This window comes from Pinus tabuliformis, chromosome 3_1 (genome assembly GCF_031772625.1).
Source record: "Pinus tabuliformis cultivar Carrire ecotype Pingquan chromosome 3_1, CPIR1, whole genome shotgun sequence".
Classification (NCBI taxonomy): domain Eukaryota; kingdom Viridiplantae; phylum Streptophyta; class Pinopsida; order Pinales; family Pinaceae; genus Pinus; species Pinus tabuliformis.
In genome coordinates, this window is record NC_142301.1 from 567,596,231 (window position 1) to 567,621,373 (window position 25,143).

Genomic DNA, 25,143 nt, shown 5'->3' on the forward strand with positions numbered 1-25,143 from the left:
CATTTTTCTCTAGCCATATGCTTATTCAGGAATTTTAAACCCTCTTCTGGTGGGGGTTGATGAATAAAAAGGTTGTATGTGACGCTTTGGGTGTGTAATTCTATGTCCATGGGAAATCTAGGAAGCATAATCAACTTGTTGATAAGCAAATGCCAAGGTAGATTCAGCTTCCCAATATGATGCTCTGGTCTATTGCAGATATTTTGGGGTTTTTACCAATTAGAGTTAACAATTAGAATTGGGTGTGTTGGTTGTGATGTCAAGAATACGAGTGCTACAACAAATTCATCATCCATGGTATGTAGATCATCCATGGTTGTATAAATTGTGTGTGATTAAAAAAATTTCTGATTTATTTATCATATATCAATCCCCAGATCTTAGTATGTAGCATGAGGTGAATGATTTGAGTTCACTACTACTAGGATTTATACATTGCCCTCTGTTTCAAGTCAGTAACTGCATGTGGATATATTGAGGTCAATAACAAGGATCTTTTCTTTCCTGTTTAGTTGGGATGGCTTACATGTATTTATTTTACTTCCATTGGTTTTGTTTTGCTTCCATTGAGCCACTGGGGCCACAACGGAACAAAGATGAAAAGAGAAGCATTAGATCAACTTTGGTTTCAAAATCCAAGCATTTAGTAGGTTCAGGAAAAGCACTTAGGATTTCCAATGTTGGACCCTTACATACACCTAAATATATTTTAGGTAAACTACCCAGGGTTTCAAATGTTGAGGTCTCAAGTAATGATCCATTGAGTTCAAGGACACAACGCAGGCCTTATACTATTGTCTCTCTGGTAAAAACATTTTAGCTTCAGGGAGGTCTTCTAGTACTGGCCTCTCAGGTAAACATGCTTCAGCTTGCAGGAGGCCTTCTGTTGCTGGCCTCTCTAGACAATGCACTTCAGCTTCAGGGAGACCACCGAGGCCTTCAAATGTTGAAATCTCAGGCAAAGCTGCTTCAAATGCATCCAAGTCTAGGTTTTGCCCACCTGTAGCTAAAGGTGTCTCAAGAAGAATGCCAATGACTAATGCATCAAAAAGGAAGACAAGGCTTCCACGAGCTTTTACATCAACACTAACTGCTAGAAGTGAGGTTAGGAGAATTTGGTCCACTACTCTTATTTTAGCATGTGTAGATGGTGCTTTTTATTCACAGAGTTTTACTCCATTATTTTTCAAAAGCAAGTGAAGGTTTTATCTAATCCATAGCTCCAATTGCCATCCAATGGTTTCTATTACACAACTTGCATCTGGAGCCATTGAGCGAGATGTCATGGAAGAGGAAGGGGACTTGCCCAAGATTGACAAAGCAGATAATGAAAATCAACTTGTTGTAGTTGAATATGTTCAAGACATTTACCATTTCTATTGGTATACAAAGGTATGTCCCTTTTGTCATGGGAGCCTTGCAAACTGTTTTTGTTCTATTCGAAATAACAACATCTTGTCTTGGAAGAATACACTTCATTTAAACAATTTAATTAGACACTAGATTTTCACTACATATACTATGCAATGATTACATGTGAGCAGCGTGTGTCTGTGCCATACATAAATATCTCCACTGGAGTATTAAAGTGCCCATTTAAGCATCATGAAAGGTTATAATTTATGAATGAGGACATTAGGTCAAGCATTGATGCAAGCCTTGATCAATGTCTATATTTTAGATTCAACTCTGAATAAATAGCTATATGTCTAATTTGTTTCTAGTTTGGTATGATGTGTTTGTTGTATTGCAAGCATGCAACAATCTCTCATCAAACTACTTGTCAAGCCAAGTTGATATCAACCAGAAGATGTGGGAAATACTTATTGACTGGCTAATTGATGTAGTTGATTAATACATATCAATATCTATCTATTTCTGTAATGATTTTTTTTGTACCTTTCCGTTGATAATTTTCTAACATAAACAATTTGCACTTACAGGTGCATCTAAAATTTGACTTACTGGATGACACACTTTTTCTCATTATTAGCCTGATTGATAGATTTCTCTCTGTGGTGTACACTATTACGAGAAAGGCTATTCAACTATTGGGATTGAATGCCATGCTAGTTACTACCAAATATGAAAAAAATTGGGCTCCCAAGGTGGTAAACAATGACAATAGGGAAAGTTCGTTGTTAAGCTGAAATTTTGTATTGGTTTGTTTTGACTAAAAACTTGTTTCCAGTGCCCTTGATTTTGCATCTAGAATAAGGCTTCAGATTCTAACTCATTTTCCTTAAGGGCTTTATAGGTTAAGGAACTAATTACAATCTCAAACAATGTTTACACACGTGGTGAATTTCTCTCCATGGTGAGATTTTGTTTTCTCACATTATTATGTCATACTTGTCTCCCATATTTCAAGCTTTATATTTCTAATTATTTAAATAATTCATATTTGAAATTGTTATCTTTGCTCATGTTTATGGTATGTTTCATTTTCTTCAGGAGAAATTGATGCTTAACAAATTAAGATTCAATTTGGTTGTACCAACTCCATTTGTTTTCATGAAAAGGTTTCTAAAGGCTGCTCAGGCTAATAAACAGGTATTCTACTTTGCTTGAAATTTTGATGAATATTCAAATGGCATTGATCCTCACTTATGTTATGAAATGTATTGTATTTTCGATGTGTTGCATGAGAGGCATCATGCACTATTTTGTTCTAATTGTGAGCTTCCATAAATGGGATCTTTATAAATTTAATGTTGTTTTGGGTTTGTTTCCATGGTTCAGCTTGCGAAGCTAGAATTCTATCTTCTTGAACTATCCCTGGTTGAGTATGAAGCATTGAAATGGAAACCATCTATGCTAGTAGCCTCAGCTATATACATGGCACAACACATCCTACAAAGGATGTCAGCTTGGACAAGACTGCTTCAGAAACATGCACACTATAGAGAATCAGAACTCAAGTAAATTCATCGGCTCTTTGTTTTACCATCTTTATTCATGGAACTGACAAGAAATCTTGCCTTGTGGATGGTTTGAACGGATGTTATAAGGCTTCAGTGTCACTCTTTATTTTGCAGGACAAATTTACATGATATATTGATTGGATATTATGTTTCAACTTGTGGGCTTAGATCAATTTTAGATAGTGTACATAATTGTAGATGTTGTACATGAGACAACTACCTATGGCTATGGGTATGGTAGTTAACAATATACTTATTTAGTTGGACAGGTTCTTCAATTCTATTCTTGTTCTTCAATTCTATTCCTGTTAGTATATGAAAAGATTGTGGCAGAGAATTGGGTGCTCATTTTCATAACTCATAACGATTAGAAATTCCATGGTTTTGCAAATTTTTTAAAGCACAACCATCCCTTTGAGAGTCATACCACTCAGCATACTAAGCTATGTTTGAAACTATAAAATGACATACATTATAAGATAAGTTATATTCTCATTTTTATTCCAATTCGAAGATAAAATAGTCTGATATATAAAACATATGTTTTTTAGTTATGGTCTTTATGTGATTGTTTTAATTTTGTTAAGATCAACTTTGAATCTTTATTTTGATTGTGTGGCCTAGGTATTCCATCTTCGCTTTAACGAAAGAACAAATAAAAATAAATTATGGTTTCTGCCAAGATGGTCAATACCTATTAATTGTGTTTAAAGTGTTCTTTTCATGATTTGCTACAGATGAGAAAATAATCAAAGTGTATAATACAATTTTTTTTAAGATATGGCTGGAAAATTCCATTCATGATTGCTTAGAATTAAGAACTTTGGTTAAACTGAATGACATTACCCTTGAATTTGTAATGTCCTTCATGAGTACTAAATATTGTTTTGCAAAATCCAGTTGTACCGTGAGTTGATAATTCCTTTATCTAAGGTCTAATTTTGAGAAATATTTGGTTTCATGAAGTTTATTCAGCATTTTGTTTATGACTGGAATGGGAAATTTGTTTTTATTATTATCTTAATCTTTGGTAATCAGAAATAAAAAAAAATTGGTACTAGAACCAATGTATCGGGGTTTTTCCTTTTATTAAGAACTCCACATCTCAGAAGATCCCAAATTAACTTTTCTATCTCTATTTTAAGGTAATGTTGATATTTTTATTGCTTAACATGGATAGTTCTTTCTAGTGGCGACTCCATGGGTAGGTCTTGTACTAGTTTAGTTCTATTATCTCCAAATGCATGGAACATAGGATTTCCATTTGATAAAATCAAATGTCAGCTTGAGAAGTTGGCATTCTATCTTCTTGAACTATGCTTGGTCGAGTATGAAGAAATGAAATGGCAACCATCTATGCTGGAAACCTCAAATATATACATGGCACAACACATCCTACAAAGGATGCCATCTTGGACAAGACTACTTCAAAAACATGCACACTATAGAGAATCAAAACTCAAGTACCCATTGCCTTTTACATCCTAGTATTTCCTACTTGATTTTATTCAAGTATAGGGTTTGTACATGGGTCTGCGTTCTTAAGCAATTTAAACTTATTACAGACAACATCCTTAAGTTCTTCTGTAAACAAAATAGAAAGCCTCTTAGAAAGATCGTTACATTTTTCAATGGAGCCCACACTGGCCAACACTAGATCTCAGAGCTTAGGAATTTCCTTAAAATCCAAAAGTTGAAAAGCTTGGAGGCGGGAGCAATGAGCAAGCAAAACATAATCATCACTAAGTTGAGTGCCAACATGGTCATCTATCTATGCCTATTTTTCAACTATTGCAACTTTCCAACCAGGTGTCATTTGCTTTCCTCTTACAAATTGTCAAGAGCCATCATTCTTAATGTGAAAACAAAAGGAATCATGATCCCTTCTCTCTATTTTGGCTGGTACTCGTACAAGAAGGCTTGGAGGTGCATCTTCTGCAATACATTGTAAAAGAGTACCAATGGCAAATTTCATAGCAACAATTTTAATAAGCTGCATAAAATCACTATTGCCTCTTACAGTTGCTTTATCATTATGTAGATCATCTTCAGTTTTATCTTCAACAGTAGTTTCATCATCCTTCTCTTTATTGATATCCTGGATTAACTGCTTAAAAACCCTAAGATTATATCCGTGTTTTCCTATTCTGGAGTCACAACTTTCAACACCTTTAATTTTAGGCCAAGCATCCCAACTTTGAGAAATTTAAGAACTCATCTCAACCCCTCATCTCCCACATATGCATCATCATTTTTCTTTGTGTCAGTATCTGAGTCTTCAGTAGCTTTAGGTGATACTAAAAAGGAAGCATCTTCATATTGTCCATTCCACTGCAAGTAGACCACCTTCTCCTTGTATTTATGATCACTGTCTTTTGTTATGAAAATTTCAAACAAAGGAACGCCTGGAGCTCCTGCAGCTAGCTGCCTTGCATTGTAACTCTTGGCAACAGATCTCTCATGTTGAGAATCAATATGGACAGTTCTTCCATATGGATCATTTTCACCCTCTACCAAAATAGCCCACCATCCAACCTCATGTTTAATCATTCCTTGTAAACCTAGAGTATAATGATCATGTGATGGCACCAGTATAGGATCTGAAGTGCATGAATAGTTCCCTGAAACAGAATTAGCCCAATTTGAAGAAGTGGAATGTTGCTCAATAATGTGTACTGCCTGGATTTAGCCTCCTATTTCCTTTGAATCTAGATGAAATCTTCCTTTCACCATATAATTTCTTTGCAACACCTTGAATCTAGTTCAAAAGCCCAAAATTGTGGAAATGACAGAGCCCACCCAACGCAAGATTTTGATTGGGTTGCAGTTAACAAGACAAACAAAACCATGAGAGGTGGAAAGAATCAGTGGTCTCTTTGATGATCTATGTTGTGATTTGGAGTGTGGCCAAGAAATAATAGACTTCAGAGATAATTGGAGATTTGCAAACAATCATAATAATAATCCTGTATAAAATCCTAAAAGCAATTGCAACCTTAAACACCAAAACAAGAATTTCCTATATAAATAATTTTTTAACAAAAATTTATATGTGATAACAGGTCTGAGGTAAGGTTTTAGGGGCTTAGGTGTAACATTGCATGGAGGACTATTTAAGGGCTGAGAGGCCTCTTGTAGGGCCTTCTCTTCAAGTTGCAAGTGCACAGAGACTAGCACAGGTGGAGAAAAGGGTGTTAACCCTTGAACAAAGTTTTGGAGCTCATGTTGTAGGAAACTGTGGGTTGTAGGGTGCCTTATGTAGGTTTCCAAAGACTAAAACAGTGAGTGGGAAAGCCTAGAAGGGACAACAAAAGAGATTTAGTTGTGTGGAGAAGGGTAACACAGATTATTTTCAATTTCTGGCAAAGCTTTTCTCATATCATTTCATCCTTGGACATTTAATCCCATCTTACGAGAACCTCCATTCAGATAATTGTTATATAAAATCTTGGAAGTCTGATCCCATGCTTCTCAAATGGTTTTTGAATTTGAAAGTCCCATATCATGATTTTCAACTGATTTTGGTATTATAGATGTTTTCTCTAGCAGAATTGTGTACATGGATGTTCTCTGACAGAATTGTGTACATGGATGTTCTTTGGCAGAATTGTGTACATGGATGTTCTTTGGCAGATCTTTTTTATAAATTTGATCTTCCATAGCTCGATTTGTTATACGGCGATAAGGATCTTGGTTTTTGGTGTTCAAGACATTAATTTAATATTGTTTAGCCTAAATTTTCAAGTGATTCTTTGATTATAGAAATGCCAGGGTCATTCTTATTTCAAGGAAGTGATATTAGTTCTTAATATTGTTTCCAGGGTCATTTTTATTTCCTATATGATTTTACTTCCAATGTAATCGCCCATTATGTAAAGATACCTAAGGAGAAATCCACTATATCTAGCTTGAGTGGGCCTAATGGTTAAGAGGATGTGTTTCCTCCTAAGAGGTCACAAGTTCAAAACTAGAGGGGGTAGAGTATGTATGCCTTCATTGACTTAGCGGTCAAATCATTGTGCGGAGGTGGGTCCCTTGTCCCACAAGTAAGGGGGTCTCATACACCAATGTGGTGTTTGGCTTGGTTGTGACCTTAAAATTGGATAATTAAAATATCCTCTAGAAATTTTAGAATTGTATTTCAAAGGTATGAGAGTGCAAGGAAGCCTTCTCTTTAGTGAGGTGCATGATAAGGTAATGCTTTCCTTCAACATGCAGAAAATCATGTAGACGTTTGGAGGTTTATTTTGGAATACACCATTGTTTTGAGCTAGCCAAATGGAGAAGATCACCTCTACAACCAAAATTATGTCTTATGCTCTATTTGTAGTCCATTCATTTAATGCCTCTGTGTTATCTCCAATCCATTGTTGCATTTTGCATAGTCTATGAGTAATAGCCCATATCTCATTGGTGAGATGACAGTGAATCAAAAGGTGATTTCATGCTTTCGCGTTATTCCCTTAAGAGCACATGTGTTGGGACTTGTCCATCCTCTTCTTCTAAGCATGTGTAGGTTGGGATTGCACCCTTGATTTGAGATTTGGGGCCCCAACCTTGGTTGTAGATAGTTGTCTTGCATCTAGAGGGTCTAGACTTGTGCTTGAACACCTTATTTGTTGCAAACCTATTCATAAAGATTCATCAATTGATTTTTCATCATCATATAGATCAATTTATATGTTATTTTATATACATGCACATAATCAATCTTCCTAAAACATGGTTGATCTTTGTGTGCCTTAGACCATTAAATGCCACAAATCATAGTGAGATGTGCTTGAGTGTGGGTTAAGTAATTGCATTGTGGGAGAACTAATATGCATTTACAATGTATATCAAAAGAAGAAAGGTGCAACTAATATGCATTTACAATGTATATCAAAAGAAGAAAGGTGCATTGTAGAATGCATGTGGGGTCATAAGAGAGGCATCATGTCACTATACCAAGGATATAAAAATAAATGGGTATAAAAAATGTTAATAAAAAAATGGATACATACAATATTTAGTGAAAATAAAGGTTTTATAAATTGTGAAGGTGTATTGGATTTATATTGGCAGGGGGTTAAATAATGTGATTTTTAGAGGTATTTTCCAATATGTAGTCAAATTAAGGGTATTGTTTAGTATTCCAAGAATGCACGTGCTATGTCATAGGTTCAGTGAGTGAAGCCCCCGTGAAGAAAAATTAGCAATAAATTTCCTCCAATATTGTGCTGCCCCTAAAAAGCTTCTTACCTCTGTAACTATATTGGGCTTGGGCCAATTCAGACTGACCTCAAACTTAGAGGGGTTGATCTTCAGCTCACCTCCTCCAACAATGTGTCCCAAATACACTAAAGAAGTCTTGCCAAATTCACACTTCGACATATTTAAAAACAACTGTTATTTTCTCAAGACATCAAGTACTTTGTTCACATGCATGACATGTTCATTTCTGGATTTACTGAATATGGGAATATCATCTAACTACACAATGACAAAGTCATCTAGAAATGGTCTCAATACATCATTCATAACTCTCTTGAAAGTAGCTGGAGCATTTTCAAGACCGAAAGGCATAACAAGCCACTCAAACAATCCTTGTTTAGTTTTAAATGCGGTTTTCCAAATGTCCTCTTCAGCTATTCTAACTTGATGATAACCATTTCGTAAGTCTAACTTAGTGAAATACTTTGCACACCTTGAATGATCAATCAAATCATCAATTCTTGGCAGTGAATAACGATTATTTACCGTTATTTTGTTCAGTGCATGAAAATCCACACACATGCGTGAAGTCCCATCCTTCTTAGGCACCAAGACAATGGTCGAACCACATTGCGAAGTAGATGGCCGTCTGATACCTTTGTTAAACAATTCTTGAATTTTCTTCTTGATTTCCATTCTCTCCATAATCCACATGCGATACATGCCAATGTTTGGAAGTGAACATCCTGCTACAGTTGTATCTCATGTTGAATTCCCCTCTTGGGAGGTAACCCCTTTGGATCCTGAGACATCTCTCCATGCTTTCTTACCACATCAAACAAATCAGATTTTAATTTGTCATCACAACCTTCAAAAGATTCATAATCAATATCATTCTTTTTCTTGATCATGAGAAGTACAAAAATTTTACTTGCATTTACTTGATCTGAATATCACTTGTGGGTGATCTCAGTTAGTTAATTAATGTAGGTATTGCAGACTCATGTGTTTATGTGTGTGTCTATGTTATCTTAGGCAACGGATCGATAAGATTGCAAAAACACAGACACTGGAAAATAGTAAGAGAAACACAGCGAGCAAATGCAAAACACAACAATTTAATAAGGAGTTCACCCAATCATCTTGGGCTACATCTCTTGGTCTAGCTTTCAGTGGTGGCCTTCTTTATCGTGTCCTTAAGCATATTTTTTACAATGAGGAGCTCAAATTGAGTCTCCTGGAATAGATGATGCTTAGTAGGGTGGTAGTTGGATTCCCTAAGCCACTAGAGTACATAGACTCCCCCTTACTAAGTCTCGACCTCAACTGGTCTTAATGGGATGAGTCTAATTTGGTACTCAGTTCCTGACCGATATCCTCATAGGGATTTCTTGAACCTCTCAAGCCTTCTCAGTTATGTTTGCTCGATGATGCCTTAGCTCTGCAGGTCAGCTCGACTTCTGTTCTCTGCTTCTGTTTTAATGTCTCAATGTCTCCTTTCTGCTCTTTGTCTGTCTGTGGCTTAAAGCCAATCCATCCCTTGATTTTTCGCTTCCTCTTCCATCTCTTTGGTTCACCTGCCTCTGTCCACTTGGAATTCGCTACCTCTGCGTCATTGCCACTGTGTAACGTTCCACAAGGAGGTGGCCACTTGTCCCCTCATGAACTGAGCGCCAGCTCTTCCTCGAATGGTTCATTATTTTGGTTATCCTATGTAATGATTCATCCACCAGCTTAGTGGTCAAATCAGACTTCAAATTTCATATGCCTCAGCCTATTCTTCTGTCAAATCCGGTCTCCCATCGGGTGCAATCTTCGCCATTAGATCTGGGGCCTCCAGATCCTGCGGTTATCGCTCTTATCACATGGGTGACTTGCTCGAACGTTAGCCCGTGATGAGAGTGGTTTTCTCTCTCATCCACTGGACACGCGTCATTCAACATATGGAATCACTGGGTCTTAGGCCAAACCCGCTTACCGCCTGAAACACCTCCAATATTCCGTCGGTTTTGGAGCGCAGGACCCGCCTATCATTTTAGCGCTTTTCCCATGGTTTCTTGGTTTCCCTTGTGACCGTGCACTCGGGGCTTTTCCTTCTCGAGGGGTTTTTCCCAGTGATGCGCGATTAGCGCATCAGAAACGACCTCTGTTTTCTGATCTGGTCTTTCCAATTGCTAGTTTGTGCCACTACACGGTCTCCATGGGGCAACGGTTAGCACGCTTTGACCGAGGTCCTCATTGTTTCGTGCTGGCTACAACTACCACTTTCCGGAGGTCCTTCCTGATAGCTCTTTGTACATAAGATTTTGAAGTCTGTCATGATTTGAAACAGTCATAGAACTCTGATAATTTTCATGGATCCAATTTGGATCACGGCCTTCCCACTAAAAAAGCTTTTGGACCAACAAAAATTAGTTTCAAGCATTGACTAAGTGAGGATACAATTGTCTCACTTGTCCAATCTCTATCCACTTTGCACTGCTTGGCTTTGAACCCTTGAGCCCAATTCTGAGGTACTCAACATCTCCCCTACGCGTCGTCCTCACCTTCCTGTCCAAAACTGTGTCTTCCTGCAATTCATTAAGATATTCAGGTAGCAGGTCATCAATAGAAGGCAATTGACTCTGCTCTTCGGGATCCTCAATTAGTGAAGGTTCAAACAATCTCAAGCTATCTGCATTTACGACTGAGTAGATGTGCATGTAAGCTGGTAGATCAAGGCGAAAAGCATTCTCACCAATTTTCTCAAGTATCTTGAAAGGTCCATACCTTATAGGCTTTAGCTTTTTACCTTCACCTTGCATCATGTCCTTGTTGATATACAACCAGACTTGATCACCAACTTGGAAACCATGCTCCATCTGATGCTTGTCATACCTTGCCTTGTATTTGGCCTGACTCTTTTCCAGTTGTTCCTATACTGCCTAGTGAATCTCTTGGATTTGTTCAATGAACCGCGTTGCCCTGTCCACGTCGTTGTGTCCCTCAAATGTTGTGTCCTTACCAAAGACAAAATCCAGAGGAGACCTTGGTGTGAAACCAAAACAGGTCTCAAAAGGAGATCTCTGTGTAGAAGAATGTTTTACTCGGTTGTAAGCATGATGTACATAACACAAATGTTCATCCCAAAGCTTAGGATGCTTATTGCAATATCCCCTGAGTAACTGGATCACTGTCCTGTTGACTACTTCTGTCTGACCATTGGTTTGTGGATGGAAAGTTGTGCTTTTCTTCAATTTGGTGTTCATCAGTTCCCACAGACTTGACCAAAACTTTCCCACAAATCGGGTGTCTCGATCAGATATAATGGAAGTGGGTAATCCAAAATGAACCCATACATGTTAAAAGAATAGTTTTGTAGTTTGATCAGCTGTAATCTGTTTATTACAAGGTATCAAAATACACATTTTATTGAACCTATCCACAACAACATACTGATAATCATGACTTTTCCTAGATTTAGGCAGTCTTCCAAAAAAGTCCATAGAAACACTTTCCCAAGGATGAGAAGGAACTTGTAATGGAGTGTACAAGCCTAGTTTTCTATTGTTGGGCTTGCTTTTAGCACACATAGTACACCCTCTTACATATCTAGAAACTATCTCATTCATTTTTGGCCAATAACAAAATCTTTGTAGCTGTGCAACTGTTTTACTTACCCCAAAGTGACCTGATATTAGAGAAGTGTGTGCTTCTCGAATTATCTTTACTCTTTCAGTTTGTGGAATGCATAGCTTCCCACAATGATATAAGAGTCGGTCCTTTACATGATAATCCAATTCTTCTACTCATTTGCCTTGACTTAAAGTTGCATATACATCTTGAAATTCTATATATTGAGCATATTGTTCAATGTAGCTCTCATGTAACACATAATTATGCTTAAGTATAGTAGATGCATTTATAATGGGTCTAGATAACATATCTGCAACTTTATTGTGTATGCCCTTTTTATATCTGATGACTAAATGAAACTGTTGTAGAAAACCCATCCATCTATAGTGTCTTGATTGCTGCAACTTAGTTTGGGAGTGTAGATATTGAAGTGGTTGATGATCAGTATGTATTACTATCTCTTTGCCCATTAAGTAATGTTTCCACTTTTTCACACTCTGTACTAATGCATACAATTCTTTATCATATGTAGGATAGTTAACTACTGCAGAATTAAATGTCTCAGAATGATAACATATGGTTTACCATGTTGTGTCAACATTGTTCCCATGGCATAGTCACTGGCATCCTTTTGGATCTCAAATGGTATTTGAAGATCAGGCAGTGCTAGTACTGGTGTTGTACTAATCTTTTCTTTCAAGGTGTCGAATGCTTTCTGTTGTTTGCCTCCCCACTGAAACACCTTGTTCAATCTTTTTAAAGCATGTAAGGGAGCTGCAATTAAGGAAAAGTTAGAAATGAACTTTCTCCAATATTGTGTTGCTCCTACGAAGCTCCTAACTTCTGTAGAAAATTTGGGTTGCCAGTTTACAATGACTGCCACCTTAGAGGGATCTATCTTCAATTCACCACCCCCTACTATATTTCCCAAATAACTCAAATATGTTTTGCCAAATTCAAATTTTAAGAGTTTAACATAAAGTTTTTCTCTTTTCAAAACATCTAGTGTCTACTTAACATGCTTTAAGTGTTCTTCCCATGTTTTGCTAAATATCAAAATGTCATCTAGATACACAATAACAAAATCATCAAGAAAAGTTCTGAGTACATCATTCATTATTCTCATGAAAGTAGCAGGAGCATTAGTTAAGCCAAAAGGTATAACTAGCCACTCATACAATCCCTGCTTTGTTTTGAAAGCAGTCTTCCATGCATCTTGTTCTGCAACTCTGACCTGATGATATACACTATGAAAGTCTAACTTGGAAAAATAAATAGCTTCTTTCAATTGATCTAATAGATCATCTATGCGAGGAAGGGGATAACGATTTTTTATTGTTATCTTATTCAGTGCTCGGTAATCAATGTACATTCTCCATGAGCCATCTTTCTTTCTCACCAAAACAATTGGTGACCCACATGGCGATGTGTTAGGCCTGATGAACCCCTTCTCGAGTAACTCCTACACCTGCTTCTTGATTTCAGCATTCTCTAAAGCGGACAACCTGTACATTCCAATGTTAGGCAATGGAGCATCTTGCTGCAAATTAATTTCATGCACTATTTCCTTTGTGGGTGGCAGACCTTTAGGTTCTTGAAACAAGATATCATACTCTGAAACAACTTTTTCTAAATCAGCTTGCTATTTAGCATCAAAGCCCTCAAATACATTGGTTTTATCAGGTTTCTTTTCCTTTACAACCATCAATAAAAACTGTTTGCATGAATTTATCATTCGTTTCATATGCCCTGAGTTTATGAGAGTATAATTATTATTGAACTTATGAGCTCTTACAAAGTATTCAATTCCATCTTTAACAAGTAGATACGTGTTCTCAACTCTATAGAAAATAGCTTTTCTGGCATACAAGTAAGAACTTCCTAAAACAATTCCACATATATCCAAAGGAATTATGTCTAACTCGACCTCATCTACAAATGCTGACCCAAAATAAAACTTGAGTTTGCATTGTCTAGTCACTTGTAGTTGTGCTTTATCATTTAACCATCCTAGTGGGTATGGTTTCTTGTGAGGTGTAGTCAGTAATCGCAACTTCTTTACAATTGCTTCAGAAATTAAATTTACTTGTGAGCCACTATCAGATAAAGTATCAATCTTTTGATGTTTGGAAATAACTTGAATATGGAAAAGCTCATGTCTTTTTCTCTCATTTTCTTCATCAATAGTAGATTGTGCAAAATTACTAGTAGATGCTTCAGAATTCTTACCTTTTATACCTGTGGCTGCAATGGTTGTTTCATCTCCTGAGTCCGACCCCAAATCTTTCTGAATAGCTGCAACAATCTTCTTCTTCTTGCCCTCGAACTTCTTAGGTATTAGCTCCGGATGCAGAATCTAACAATGCTCATCATCATGCCCATCCTTCTTACAGTGAGTGCATGAAGACTTGCTTTTCTGTGCAGTGTTGGCCTTCCTTGCTTTCCATTTCTATTTTCTTTTCTCCTTATTCTTTCTTGCAGTGGGTTGGGATGATCCCCCAACTTCTGGGTTTCCATTCTTTCCTCTAGCTTCTGGATGTGTAGCCTGAACAGATAACTCATCTATACTAGTGGGATTAAACATGAGGATAGTGTGCCTCATGTAGCTGTGTAGACCACCGATGTACTTCAACAGAGTCTTAGGTGAGTCTAATGAGATTCCTAGAATCAATGCTCTCTTCCTAAATTCTTGGGTGTAACCTTGTACACTTTGCCCTTTCAATTGTCGAAGAGTTTGCCAGCTCATCATGGCTTGCTGCATGTAGGCTAGTGGATAGAACTGCTTTTTTATTGCAGAAACAAATTCACTCCAGACAGAAATAGTCTTACCATGTCTCTTCATGTCAGCTTGGGTCCTACCTTCCCACCAAACCAAGGCAGTACCTCTAGACAGAAATAGTCTTACCATGTCTCTTCATGTCAGCTTGGGTCCTGAAGACTTGCTTTTCTGTGCAGTGTTGGCCTTAATTGCTTTCCATTTCTATTTTCTTTTCTCCTTATTCTTTCTTGCAGTGGGTTGGGATGATCCCCCAACTTCTGGGTTTCCATTCTTTCCTCTAGCTTCTAGATGTGTAGCCTGAATAGATAACTCATCTATACTAGTGGGATTAAACATGAGGATAGTGTGCCTCATGTAGCTGTGTAGACCACCGATGTACTTCAACAGAGTCTTAGGTGAGTCTAATGAGATTCCTAGAATCAATGCTCTCTTCCTAAATTCTTAGGTGTAACCTTGTACACTTTACCCTTTCAATTGTCGAAGAGTTTGCCAGCTGATCATGGCTTGCTGCATGTAGGCTAGTGGATAGAACTGCTTTTTTATTGCAGAAACAAATTCACTCCAAACAGAAATAGTCTTACCATGTCTCTTCATGTTAGCTTGGGTCCTACCTTCCCACCAAACCAAGGCAGTACCTCCAAGGCATAGGCTGGCGAGCTGAATATTGCTCTTGTCTAAATCAATACTCTACACTCTGCAATAAACATCAATTTGTCTAATCCAATTGTCCAACTTTTCTGCATTCAACTCTCCATCATATATTGGTAAATCAAATTTAACATCTAGTTTAATCAAAGATGTCTTCTTTTTATGTTCAGGGCTATTAGGAGGTGTGAGAAAGCTTTCTTCTTTCCCTTTGCTTTTTGAGTGATCATGGAGGAGAGACTCTTCTTCTCCTTTATCTTGTTTGGAGCCTGATGAGTCTTCATTTTTATGTTTTCTAAAATCCTTATACATTTCCTCTACCATGGACCTTATGGCCAGGAAACTATCTATATATTGAGGGTCTCGCCCCACAGAACCTTCCTCTGACATTGCCTTTTGAGGATAGACTCTCCCGATTTCAGGATTAGTTTCGACCAACTCTCCTTCTCCTAATTTGAGCTTTGATCTAGTTAACATTAAACAGCTAAATCTAGCATAGGCTTGTCTAACCTAACAACCTAGAGCTCTGATACCACTTGATCTGAATATCACTTGTGGGTGATCTCAGTTAATTAATTAATGTAGGTATTATAGACTCATGTGTTGGTGTGTGTGTCTGTGTTATCTTAGGCAATGGATCGATAAGATTGCAAAATACACTGACACTGGAAAACAGTAAGAGAAACACAACAAGCAAATGCAAAACACAACAATTTAATAAGGAGTTCACCCAATCCTCCTGGGCTACGTCTCCTGGTCTAGCTTTCAGTGGTGGCCTTCTTTATTGTGTCTTTAAGCAGATTTTTTTACAATGAGGAGCTCAAATTGAGTCTCCTGAAACAGATGATGCTTTGTAGGGTGTTACTTGGATTCCCCAAGCCACTAGAGTACATAGAATCCCCCTTACCAAGTCTTGACCTCAACTGGTCTTAATGGGATGAGTCCAATTTGGTACTCAGTTCTCGACCGATATCCTCACAAGGATTGCTTGAACCTCTCAAGCCTTCTCGGTTTTGTCTGCTCAATGCTGCCTTAGCTCTCCAGGTCAACTCGACTTCTATTCTCTGCTTCTGTCTCTTCTATCTCACTATCTCCTTTATGCTCTTTGTCTGTCTGTGGCTTAAATCTAATCCATCCCTTGACTGTTCGCGTCCTCTTTCGTCTCTTCGGTTTGCATGCCTCTGTCCACTTGGAATTCCCTACCTCTGCATCATTGCCACTGTGTAACGCTCCACAAGGAGGTGGCCACTTGTCCCCTCACGAACTGAGTGCCAGCTCTTCCTCGAACGATTCATTATTTCGGTTATCCTGTGTAATGATTCATCCGCCAGCTCAGCGGTCAAATCGGACTTCAAATTTCATATGCCTCAGCCTATTCTTCCGTCAAATCCGGTCTCCCATCGGGTGCAATCTCCGTCATTAGATCTGGGGCCTCCAGATCCTACGGTTATCGCTCTTATTGCACTAGTGACTTACTCGAATGTTAGCCTGCGATGAGAGCAGTTTTCTCTCTCATCCGTCGGACACGTGTCATTCAACGTATGGAATCACTGGGTCTTTGGCCAAACCCGCTTACCGCCCGAAACGTCTCCGATATTCTGTCGGTTTTGGAGCACGGGACCCGCCTGTCATTTTAGCGCTTTTCCCACGGTTTCTTGGTTTCCCTTGTGACCGCTTTGAGATTTTCCTTCTTGAGGGGTTTTTCCCAGCGATAGCGCTAATCGCGCATCAAAAATGGCCTCTATTTTCTAATTTGGTCTTCCCAATTGCTAGTTTGCACCACTGCGCGGTCTCCATGGGCCAACGGTCAGCGCGCTTTGACCGAAGTCCTCGTTGTTCCGTGTTGGCTACAATTGCCACTGTCCAGAGGTCCTTCCTGATAGCTCGTTGTTCATAATATTTTGAAGTCTGTCATGATTTGAAACAGTCATAGAACTCTGATAATTTTCATGGATCCAATTCAGATCATTACTAGTCTCTTCATCTTCTCTGCATTAACCAGAGAAATGTTTAACTTTTTGTGATGGGCTCTCACAATGTACTCCACTCCATTCTTAAGCAATAGATATTTGTTCCCATGGAAATAAAATATTGCTTTCCTATCATACAAATATTGACTACCCAAAATGATTCCTGAGATGTCAAGTGCAACTACATCTAACTCAACTTCATCAATGAACTTTTCAGCAATGGCGAACTTGAATAAACACTTCCTTGTAACCTGTAAATTTTCATTATTAAATATCCAACACAATGAATATTGTGTATGATGAGGTACAGTTTCAAGGTTAAGATTTTTGACCAAGTCTTCTGAAATTAGGTTTGATTGTGACCCACTATCAAATAATGCATCAATCTTTGTATGATTTGAAATTACCCTTACATGGAACAATTTTATTCTTCATTCTTCATTTGGAGTGTTGTCATGACTATGAGAGGAACTAGTAGTTGCAACAACTTGTTTTCCTTTTGTAACCATGGCTGAAATATTGGTCTCATCACCAAAATCTGATCCAATATCATGTTGTGTGGTGGCGGTCATTTTTTGTTTTCCCTTATTATTTTAGTTCTTAGGCCTTAGTTAGGGATGTAATTTCCAATAGTGGGCTTCATCATGTCCAACTTTGGAATAATGTTGTCATATAGTTTTCTCCCCTTCTTTCTTCACACTTGCATTCTTCTTTCCCTTCCATTTTCCTCCCTTCTCTTTCTCCTTACCTTTGATTGGCTTCTTCTTACTACCCTCTTCCTGAATGTTCATTCCCCTTGCTTCAAGGTGCGTGGCTTTCACACATGCCTCATCCAAATTGCTTGGATTGAACATAAGGATAGTATGTTTTAAATAGGAATGTAAACCCCCAATATATTTCAACAGTGTATCTTGGGAATTCAAATTTACTCCTAACAATAAAGCCCTCTTTCTAAAGTCTTGGGTATAGTCATGGATTGTTTGGCCTTTAAGCTACCTAAAATTTTGCCAACTAATAATGACTTTTTTCATATAGGCTAAAGGGTAAAATTGTCTTTTAATTGTAGAAACAACTTAAACCCAAGAAATGGATATCTTACCATGAATTCACATTTCCTCTTCAGTCTTTGCTTCCCACCAGACTAATGATTCTCCTTCTAGCCTCAATGAAGCCAACTGGATCTTTATGTCATCTTCTTGAAGGTTTTGAATTCTGCAGTAAACCTCCAATTGTCGAATCCAATTGTCTAAACTTTCTACATTGACCTCACCATTTTACATGGGAAGTTCAAACTTAATATCCAATTTGACTAAGGGATTTTTTCCTTTTGGGGTTTAAGAATGAGTATGGACAGTTTTGGTGGTGGAAGTGGAAGATCTTATTGTTTGAGATGTTGAGGATGATGAAGACAGTGAAGATGGTGGATATGGAGGAGGATTTCCTCCATTACCCTTTGAATCCTTCTTATCATATTTTTTATCTCCTAAGCTTCCTTCTCCATGTGGAGGCTTAGAACTCTCTCTAGCCATTCTAGTGTTCCTCTCTTCATAGAGGACTCTAACCATGTCCGTCAAGTCATACAAATATTTCTTGAATGCTTCCTCTTCTCAAAGACCTTCAGTCTCTCTTTCTCCAGACATGATGGCTTTGGATTCAAGCTCAACATCTAGTACTGCTTATACCTACTCAATTTCAATTGAAGGTAAAACTTGTGGTGTTTCAAGTGTAGCTGGATTTGGAACTTTGGTTGGATATTGTGGCCTTGTGGCTCTCCTTATTCTAGGAATTACCTCAGGAGTTGCAATCAACAATTTCCCTTCTCCTCTCTACAGCTTTAACCTTATAAGCATCACAATTTTGCAACCATTAAAACCGTACTTGCACAAAACTTAAGCAATCAAGAAAATAAACCTTTGCTCTCATACCAACTTGATCTATTGTTGAATGTTAGTTTTGTTGTGCTAATTTCAACTTCAACTTTATAAACAAATGCTTGTCAATTACTTCATGTGCATGATTCTCTTATGGTTTTTGTGATTGGAAACAGGTAAATTTTATCAAGTTTTATGTGAAATACATGAGCAAAATAGCATAAAAAACAAGTGTTAAACAACAACAATGAAAAGTACAACAAACCATCAACATGAAAACTTAACACAGTGTTTTGATGATGGATTTCACCCCTCCTGGGCTACATCTCCTTGGTCCAGCTTCCATGGCTTGGGCCTCTGTATTATCTCAATATGGAAAAAATATTGTTTACAAAGCTCTATTGCTCTTGAAACTTGTTTCAATGTGTTCAGAATGCTCAAATTAGCTAGGAACACCTTTTCCTGAGCTCAATTTGGTCGAATTTTGCTCCAGTTGTGGTAAAAATAGTTTTCCCTAGGAAAACTCCTCTAAAACTGGAGGAACTCTAGTTAATCCCACTATTTTTGGAGTTAGGGCCAAAATTGGTGGGTTCCGCCAAAAGTATGCCAAGTTAAACTCGAGTTTAATTAATGTTAAGTGGAGTTTAATTAACAATAAACTATGGATTAGCGCATTAAGCGTGCATTTAAGGGCTAATTGTTAGCCTTAACACTGGTGGTCTTCGTGAGTGGGCACATGATGTGGTTAGGTGATGGTTAACGCAATACCCACGTGGTTTCATAATCGTTGACCTGGCGGTTTACAAAATTGTAGGCACATGTCATTGAATGTAGCGACTATGGTCTCCATAGCCACCAGTGGTTTTTTCTAACTGTTAACATTGGCAGTTACATGATGTGTGTTCACTTGGGGGAGGCTGGCTCCCTCTTAACCCCCAATTGTTAAACTGTTACAATTCAATTAAATGTTGAAGTCATTATATCTTAAGTTGTAATGTGGTGATGGAACAGTAAGCTGTGAGGTTTGTATGGTGCGGGTCTTGGGTTCAACCCCCCAGCCTGAAACAAAATTTTGCTAACTGTGCGCCGAGCCAACCTTTGGGGAGGGACACGTGGTGGCCTCCGGGCTTGCCACTTGTCCCCTCCTCATTAGTCCTCCATTAACCAACCAAATCATGCCACATCACCACATCTGATAACCAACCAAAATATGACACTTGTCGAAGCCTAATTGGACTGTTGACCACTTTTGACCTTGCACAGTCACCTACCATGTCAGTAGTACGAACTGCTGACTGTGCAGTTTTTTTCAAAATTTCTTATGTTTGGCAAAGCGGACAAAACTCAATATCTTCCTCATACGAACTCGGTTTTCAGTGAAACGAGTTGCATTGGGATCGTTTTGCAGAGATAGACACAGTCGTTCAGGTTTCGAGCCATTCTGATAACTTTGATTTTTGAGCTAAATATTGAGCACCTGATCATGCGGCTAGCCCGGGAAAGTGTTGAGGTACCACTTGTAGCATGATTGACCTATAGAAATTACCAAAAGAGTGAAATATGTTGGAGATACCACATAAAATAATGCAATGGGAAGATAACAATGTAAATATATTATTAATATCTACAGCAATATTGTTCACTTGCCTCTTCGAGGGGGCAACCTTCAGTAGAGCAGAGCTCAATTACACAAGACAAGACAATACTTATCTTAATATATTCAAAAATATATAGTTTCTTGAGACCCAAAAACCTAACTACTCATGGTCTCGTGCATAATGCAGGTTAACCACTTTATTTGTTAGCTATGGTCCATTATAACTAATTGTGGTCCCTTTTTTATAATGTAGGTCAAACACTTATAATGCTCAAGGGCTTTATTAAACTAACTAATCATGACTCTTACGGGGCCTCTTGGGCTTATCACATTAATAAAGGGGTTAGGGTTCGACCCTAACACTATTTTACTAGGACTTTTGAAGGTATTAAAATCTGAATTTTACAGTTATAGAAGTGCTTCTCCAAAAATGCATTTACAAAAGTACTTTCACAAATGTGCATTTACAAAATTTCTTCCAAAAATGTGTAGGCGTGAAATATTATGATTTTATAAATGTGCATTTATGGATTCTTTTCCACAAATATGCATGTTTGAAAGCTTTTGATTCTATAAAAGTTCATTTATAGAATCCTCCTTCCATACATGTGCATATACGAAATCTCTTCCATAAATGTGCATTTATGGAAGCCCACTTATGCATATGTGCATGTAAGGAAGTGGGCTTTGACATATGCACATTTACAGAAGCAGATTTCTGCATATGCACATATAGGAAAGGGCGCTTCCACATATGCACATATAAAAGGAATCCAACTTCCATAAGTTTTGTATACTTATCATAGATTGATTCCTATCGATTCCATTTGATTTATATTGTTGTGCTAGTATCATCGTTGGTGTGCAATAACTTAGCAATTTAACTAAGTCTCTAAGTGTTATATGTTTTCTATTATGTTTCCTTCTTCTTCTTTTTTGGATTTGGAGATATTATTTTTGTGAAATTATAATTTTACATTGTTTATTTAAAAAAGAAATTGAATACAAAATTGGCTCCAATGTTTTGGATTGTGTAGATTACACAACTCAAATTTGCATTTCCAATAATAACCTACATGATGCATCACTTCAAAAATCTACTTGAATAATTGAAGTGACCAATTATAAATTGTGACATAGTCCCATTGTTCTAAGTTTTGGTTTATGTTGTGAGATTTGATAATACAATTATTAGTGAAATTATAATTTTTCATTGTTTGAATTGCATTTCTGAGTCCATAAATAAATTCAACTGACAAAAAAAACCTAAAACATATGAATTGTGTAGATTACAAGACTTAATTCTATAATTCCAACACATCCTACTAAATACTAAACAAATACTACTCAAAAAATATAAACTAATATCTAAAAGAATTAAACTATATTATAAATTTTAATATTATTTAAACAATAGAAAATTTATTTACTATTTCTAAAATCTATTAGAAATATTAGTGTGGTGGTTTTTTTAGGTTATAACATATTACTTCAATGTTTTATACCAATTTAGTTTCTATAAAAGATACCAATTTCCATTTTTGCTTTTAAAAATTATATGTGACATGATATATAAAAACTTTAAAATGATAACATATCTATTTGTTTTTATTTAACGCTTTCCCTATTCTATTTCTAAATATAATTATTATTATTATTAAATATATGTAATGTTTTTCAAAATACACTTATAGATATACCCCACCCTTCCAAAGTGCACCATCAAATATCTACACAATCTATAAGACGTTGAAATATACGCACCATGTGCATAAAGCATAACCCTTAAGTATATAGTGAAAATTATATTGAACACTAATACAATGGAAGGAACTTTGCCATTGAAAGAAATAAAGCAATGTCAAATAAAATTAACTTGTTTTCCATTAATTTTGAAGTAAAGCGGTGTTATATAAAATTAAAAAGAGCTTTTCTAAAATGATGGTATTGTATCGGTATTTATTCCATTAAAGGCTAATGACATGCATGTCGGTTTTTAAGAAGTGAAAATGAAATTTAAAACCGTGTTTATAATGTAATGTTTAATTAAATATGAATATTATATATTTATAAGGAGAATTTATTATAAATTTAAAAAATATATATTAATATGTTATGATTTTATTTAATTTTATAAAAAAAATTAAGTTAAATGTTTATATACTTAGAGTATTAAATTTATTATATTATTACGAAAATATAATATTGTGATGATGATGATGATGGTTAACGTCCACTGAGACTAAATTGGTCTATCGGACTTATAATTTTCTTAGTTTTTAATAATCTGGCCCTCCTCTTTTTTGGCGAGATTGGTGTTGTAGCTTTCTTTTTTTTCTCTACGGTCTTCCAACTTCCTTTATCTTGCATCTCCTTCATCTCTTCTGGTTCTTGGGACATTGGTGTCTTAGCTTCACGATCTATTGTGTTCGTCCTTTTGAAGATAGTCGGAGAAGAAGTTTGGTCTAGGAGATCTACTTTGCTGTTAAATGAAGATTTATTTTGTGCGGTATTCGAATCCTCATAACTGTTGATTTGTTGGGCGGGGCTTTCTCCCTGCTTGTCTTGAGAGTTGTTTCTTTCTTGCCCGATTTCTTGTGATTCAGAGTTTTCTCTAGAGTATTCTTCTTTGATGACAGTGTAGTGTTCTTTTTGTGCTCCTTCCCACCATGTAGATCTGTGGTGGTTTTTTCTAGCAAAATTTTTCTGGGAGGCTTTTGGGCAATTTTTGGCTAGATGGCCTATCTCAAAGCAGGATCGACATCTAAAGAGGACACTTTCATAATCGAGTTTCTGGTTCCACACATAGTATTTACTTGTTAGGTTTATTTCCGCTGGGAATCAGGCACTGAAGTCCATTTCCACACAGATCCGTGCATAGGTGGTTCTGGCATATTCCTCTGTTTCTGGGCACCTGCAGTAAAATTTCCGAATTGCATTTCCAATGGCTTTTAGTGAGGAGAGATTCCACAGATGCAAGGGTAGGCTTGGCAATCTCACCCAAACTGGTGCTGAGGTTATGATTGCCGTAGAGGGCTTGAATGATGGGTTCCATGGCTTCATGAATAGGCTTGATTTTTCCCAAAACCAAGGGTCAGAATCTAGAATACATTGTCTGCTTTCAGGATTTTCAAAATCTACTATAAAGAAACCCCTAGCACAGGGGTCGATATTAATTTCATTAGAAATGACAGGCTTCCATACCTCCGAGATCCAATTGTGGAGAGATGTTAGCCGCAACCAAAAACCATTGAACCGGCAGATTAGGGCACCTTCGGAAAACTTCAAAGCCTCATCGAGTGAGGCCTGGACTACCTGGAGAGTGGGAGCTGGGGCCTCACTGATGATATGGGCAGGAGCTTGCCCTCTAGAAGCGGATGAGCTAGCAGCTATTTTCGTGAAGCTGGAAGCCATATTTTACTTGCCCGTAGAACCCAGACACAAAGAAATAAGGTAGAAGATAAAATTAGATCTAGATTTAGCCGCAGAAGATTAGATCTAGAACCTAGCCGCAGAAGATTAGATCTAGTCGCAGAAGATTAGATCTAGAACCCAAAATGTGCAAACTAACTTATTCACTCAAAATTTTTAGATGTCGGTGACTAACCAGATCTCACCTAAACAACGAGTGCGGATCAGAATTATTAAACATGAGAGTGTGCATGAGAAAAACCTGAAGGAAGATGCGATTTGGGTTGGCGTGGTGCAGCAGAACACACAGGCGGTATCTTCTGCTTACAACCGCGGTTCTACGATTGCGACTAAAACTATTGGATCAAGCTTGTTGTTCCTCATCTTGATCACTGTCTTCGTTTTCGCCGGAGATCTCTTCTAGCAACCTGCCCGTTTTCGCCGGAGATCTCCTCTAGCAACCTGCCCTTCGTCTCCGGCACTAGAAATGTGAAGAAAAATCCCAAGGCGCAGATAATCGCGAGGAGCAGCAGATAGTTATGAACCCATTAATCGCGAGGAGCAGCAGTAATTGAAGGTTACCATTGTTTATTGTTGCATTTAGTAATATTATTCTTCGTGTTCAATGTAAATGTTTTAAAGTATTAAACTTTTCATATTGTTATCAATATCAAATTTTGTGGTACAATATTACCAATGTTATGGTTAATTTTTGCAATATCATTCCTCATGTTATGAAAATTAAACATTGTACTTTAACATTACTAATGTTTAATGTTTATTGTTGCATTTGGTAATACCACTCCTCGTGCTAAATTTACAAGTCCCAATGCATCAAAATGTCATGAAAATCAAACCTCGCAATTTAAAATGTTCATTGTTGCATTTGGTAATATCATTCCTTGTGCTAAATGTACATGTCCTAAAGAATCAAACTTCTCACACTTTAATGGAGATCAAATCTTGTCATTCAACATTACCAATGTTTATTGTTATCATTGGTAATATCATTCCTCATGTGTTTACGTCTTCGTGACCATGTGTATGCCTTATCTTGTTACAATGGAAATCAAAACATAAGTTAGATTGTTGTCATCACTTTTGGTGGCTTAGAATATGTTTTGACTAAGATGGCATT

The 25,143-nt window shown here is 37.2% G+C and overlaps 1 protein-coding gene across 1 annotated transcript; it reads left to right on the plus strand.

Annotated features, from left to right (window-relative positions):
- Window positions 1-1,236: 1,236 nt before the first annotated feature.
- Window positions 1,237-2,925, plus strand: LOC149188253 (putative cyclin-B3-1). Its single transcript, XM_089409906.1, has 4 exons — window positions 1,237-1,392; window positions 1,944-2,111; window positions 2,455-2,553; window positions 2,743-2,925. Exons 1-4 carry the CDS (start codon window positions 1,237-1,239, stop codon window positions 2,923-2,925), a joined length of 606 nt encoding a protein of 201 aa, XP_089266032.1.
- The last annotated feature ends 22,218 nt before the right edge of the window (window positions 2,926-25,143 follow it).

Excerpts from the sequence above, each read along its gene's own strand:
- LOC149188253 (XM_089409906.1), top strand. The coding sequence starts at position 1,237 with ATGGTTTCTATTACACAACTTGCATCTGGAGCCATTGAGCGAGATGTC. Across the intron at positions 2,112-2,454 it reads AAAATTGGGCTCCCAAGGTG|GAGAAATTGATGCTTAACAA; the intron begins GTAAACAATGAC and ends CATTTTCTTCAG. Across the intron at positions 2,554-2,742 it reads CTGCTCAGGCTAATAAACAG|CTTGCGAAGCTAGAATTCTA; the intron begins GTATTCTACTTT and ends TCCATGGTTCAG.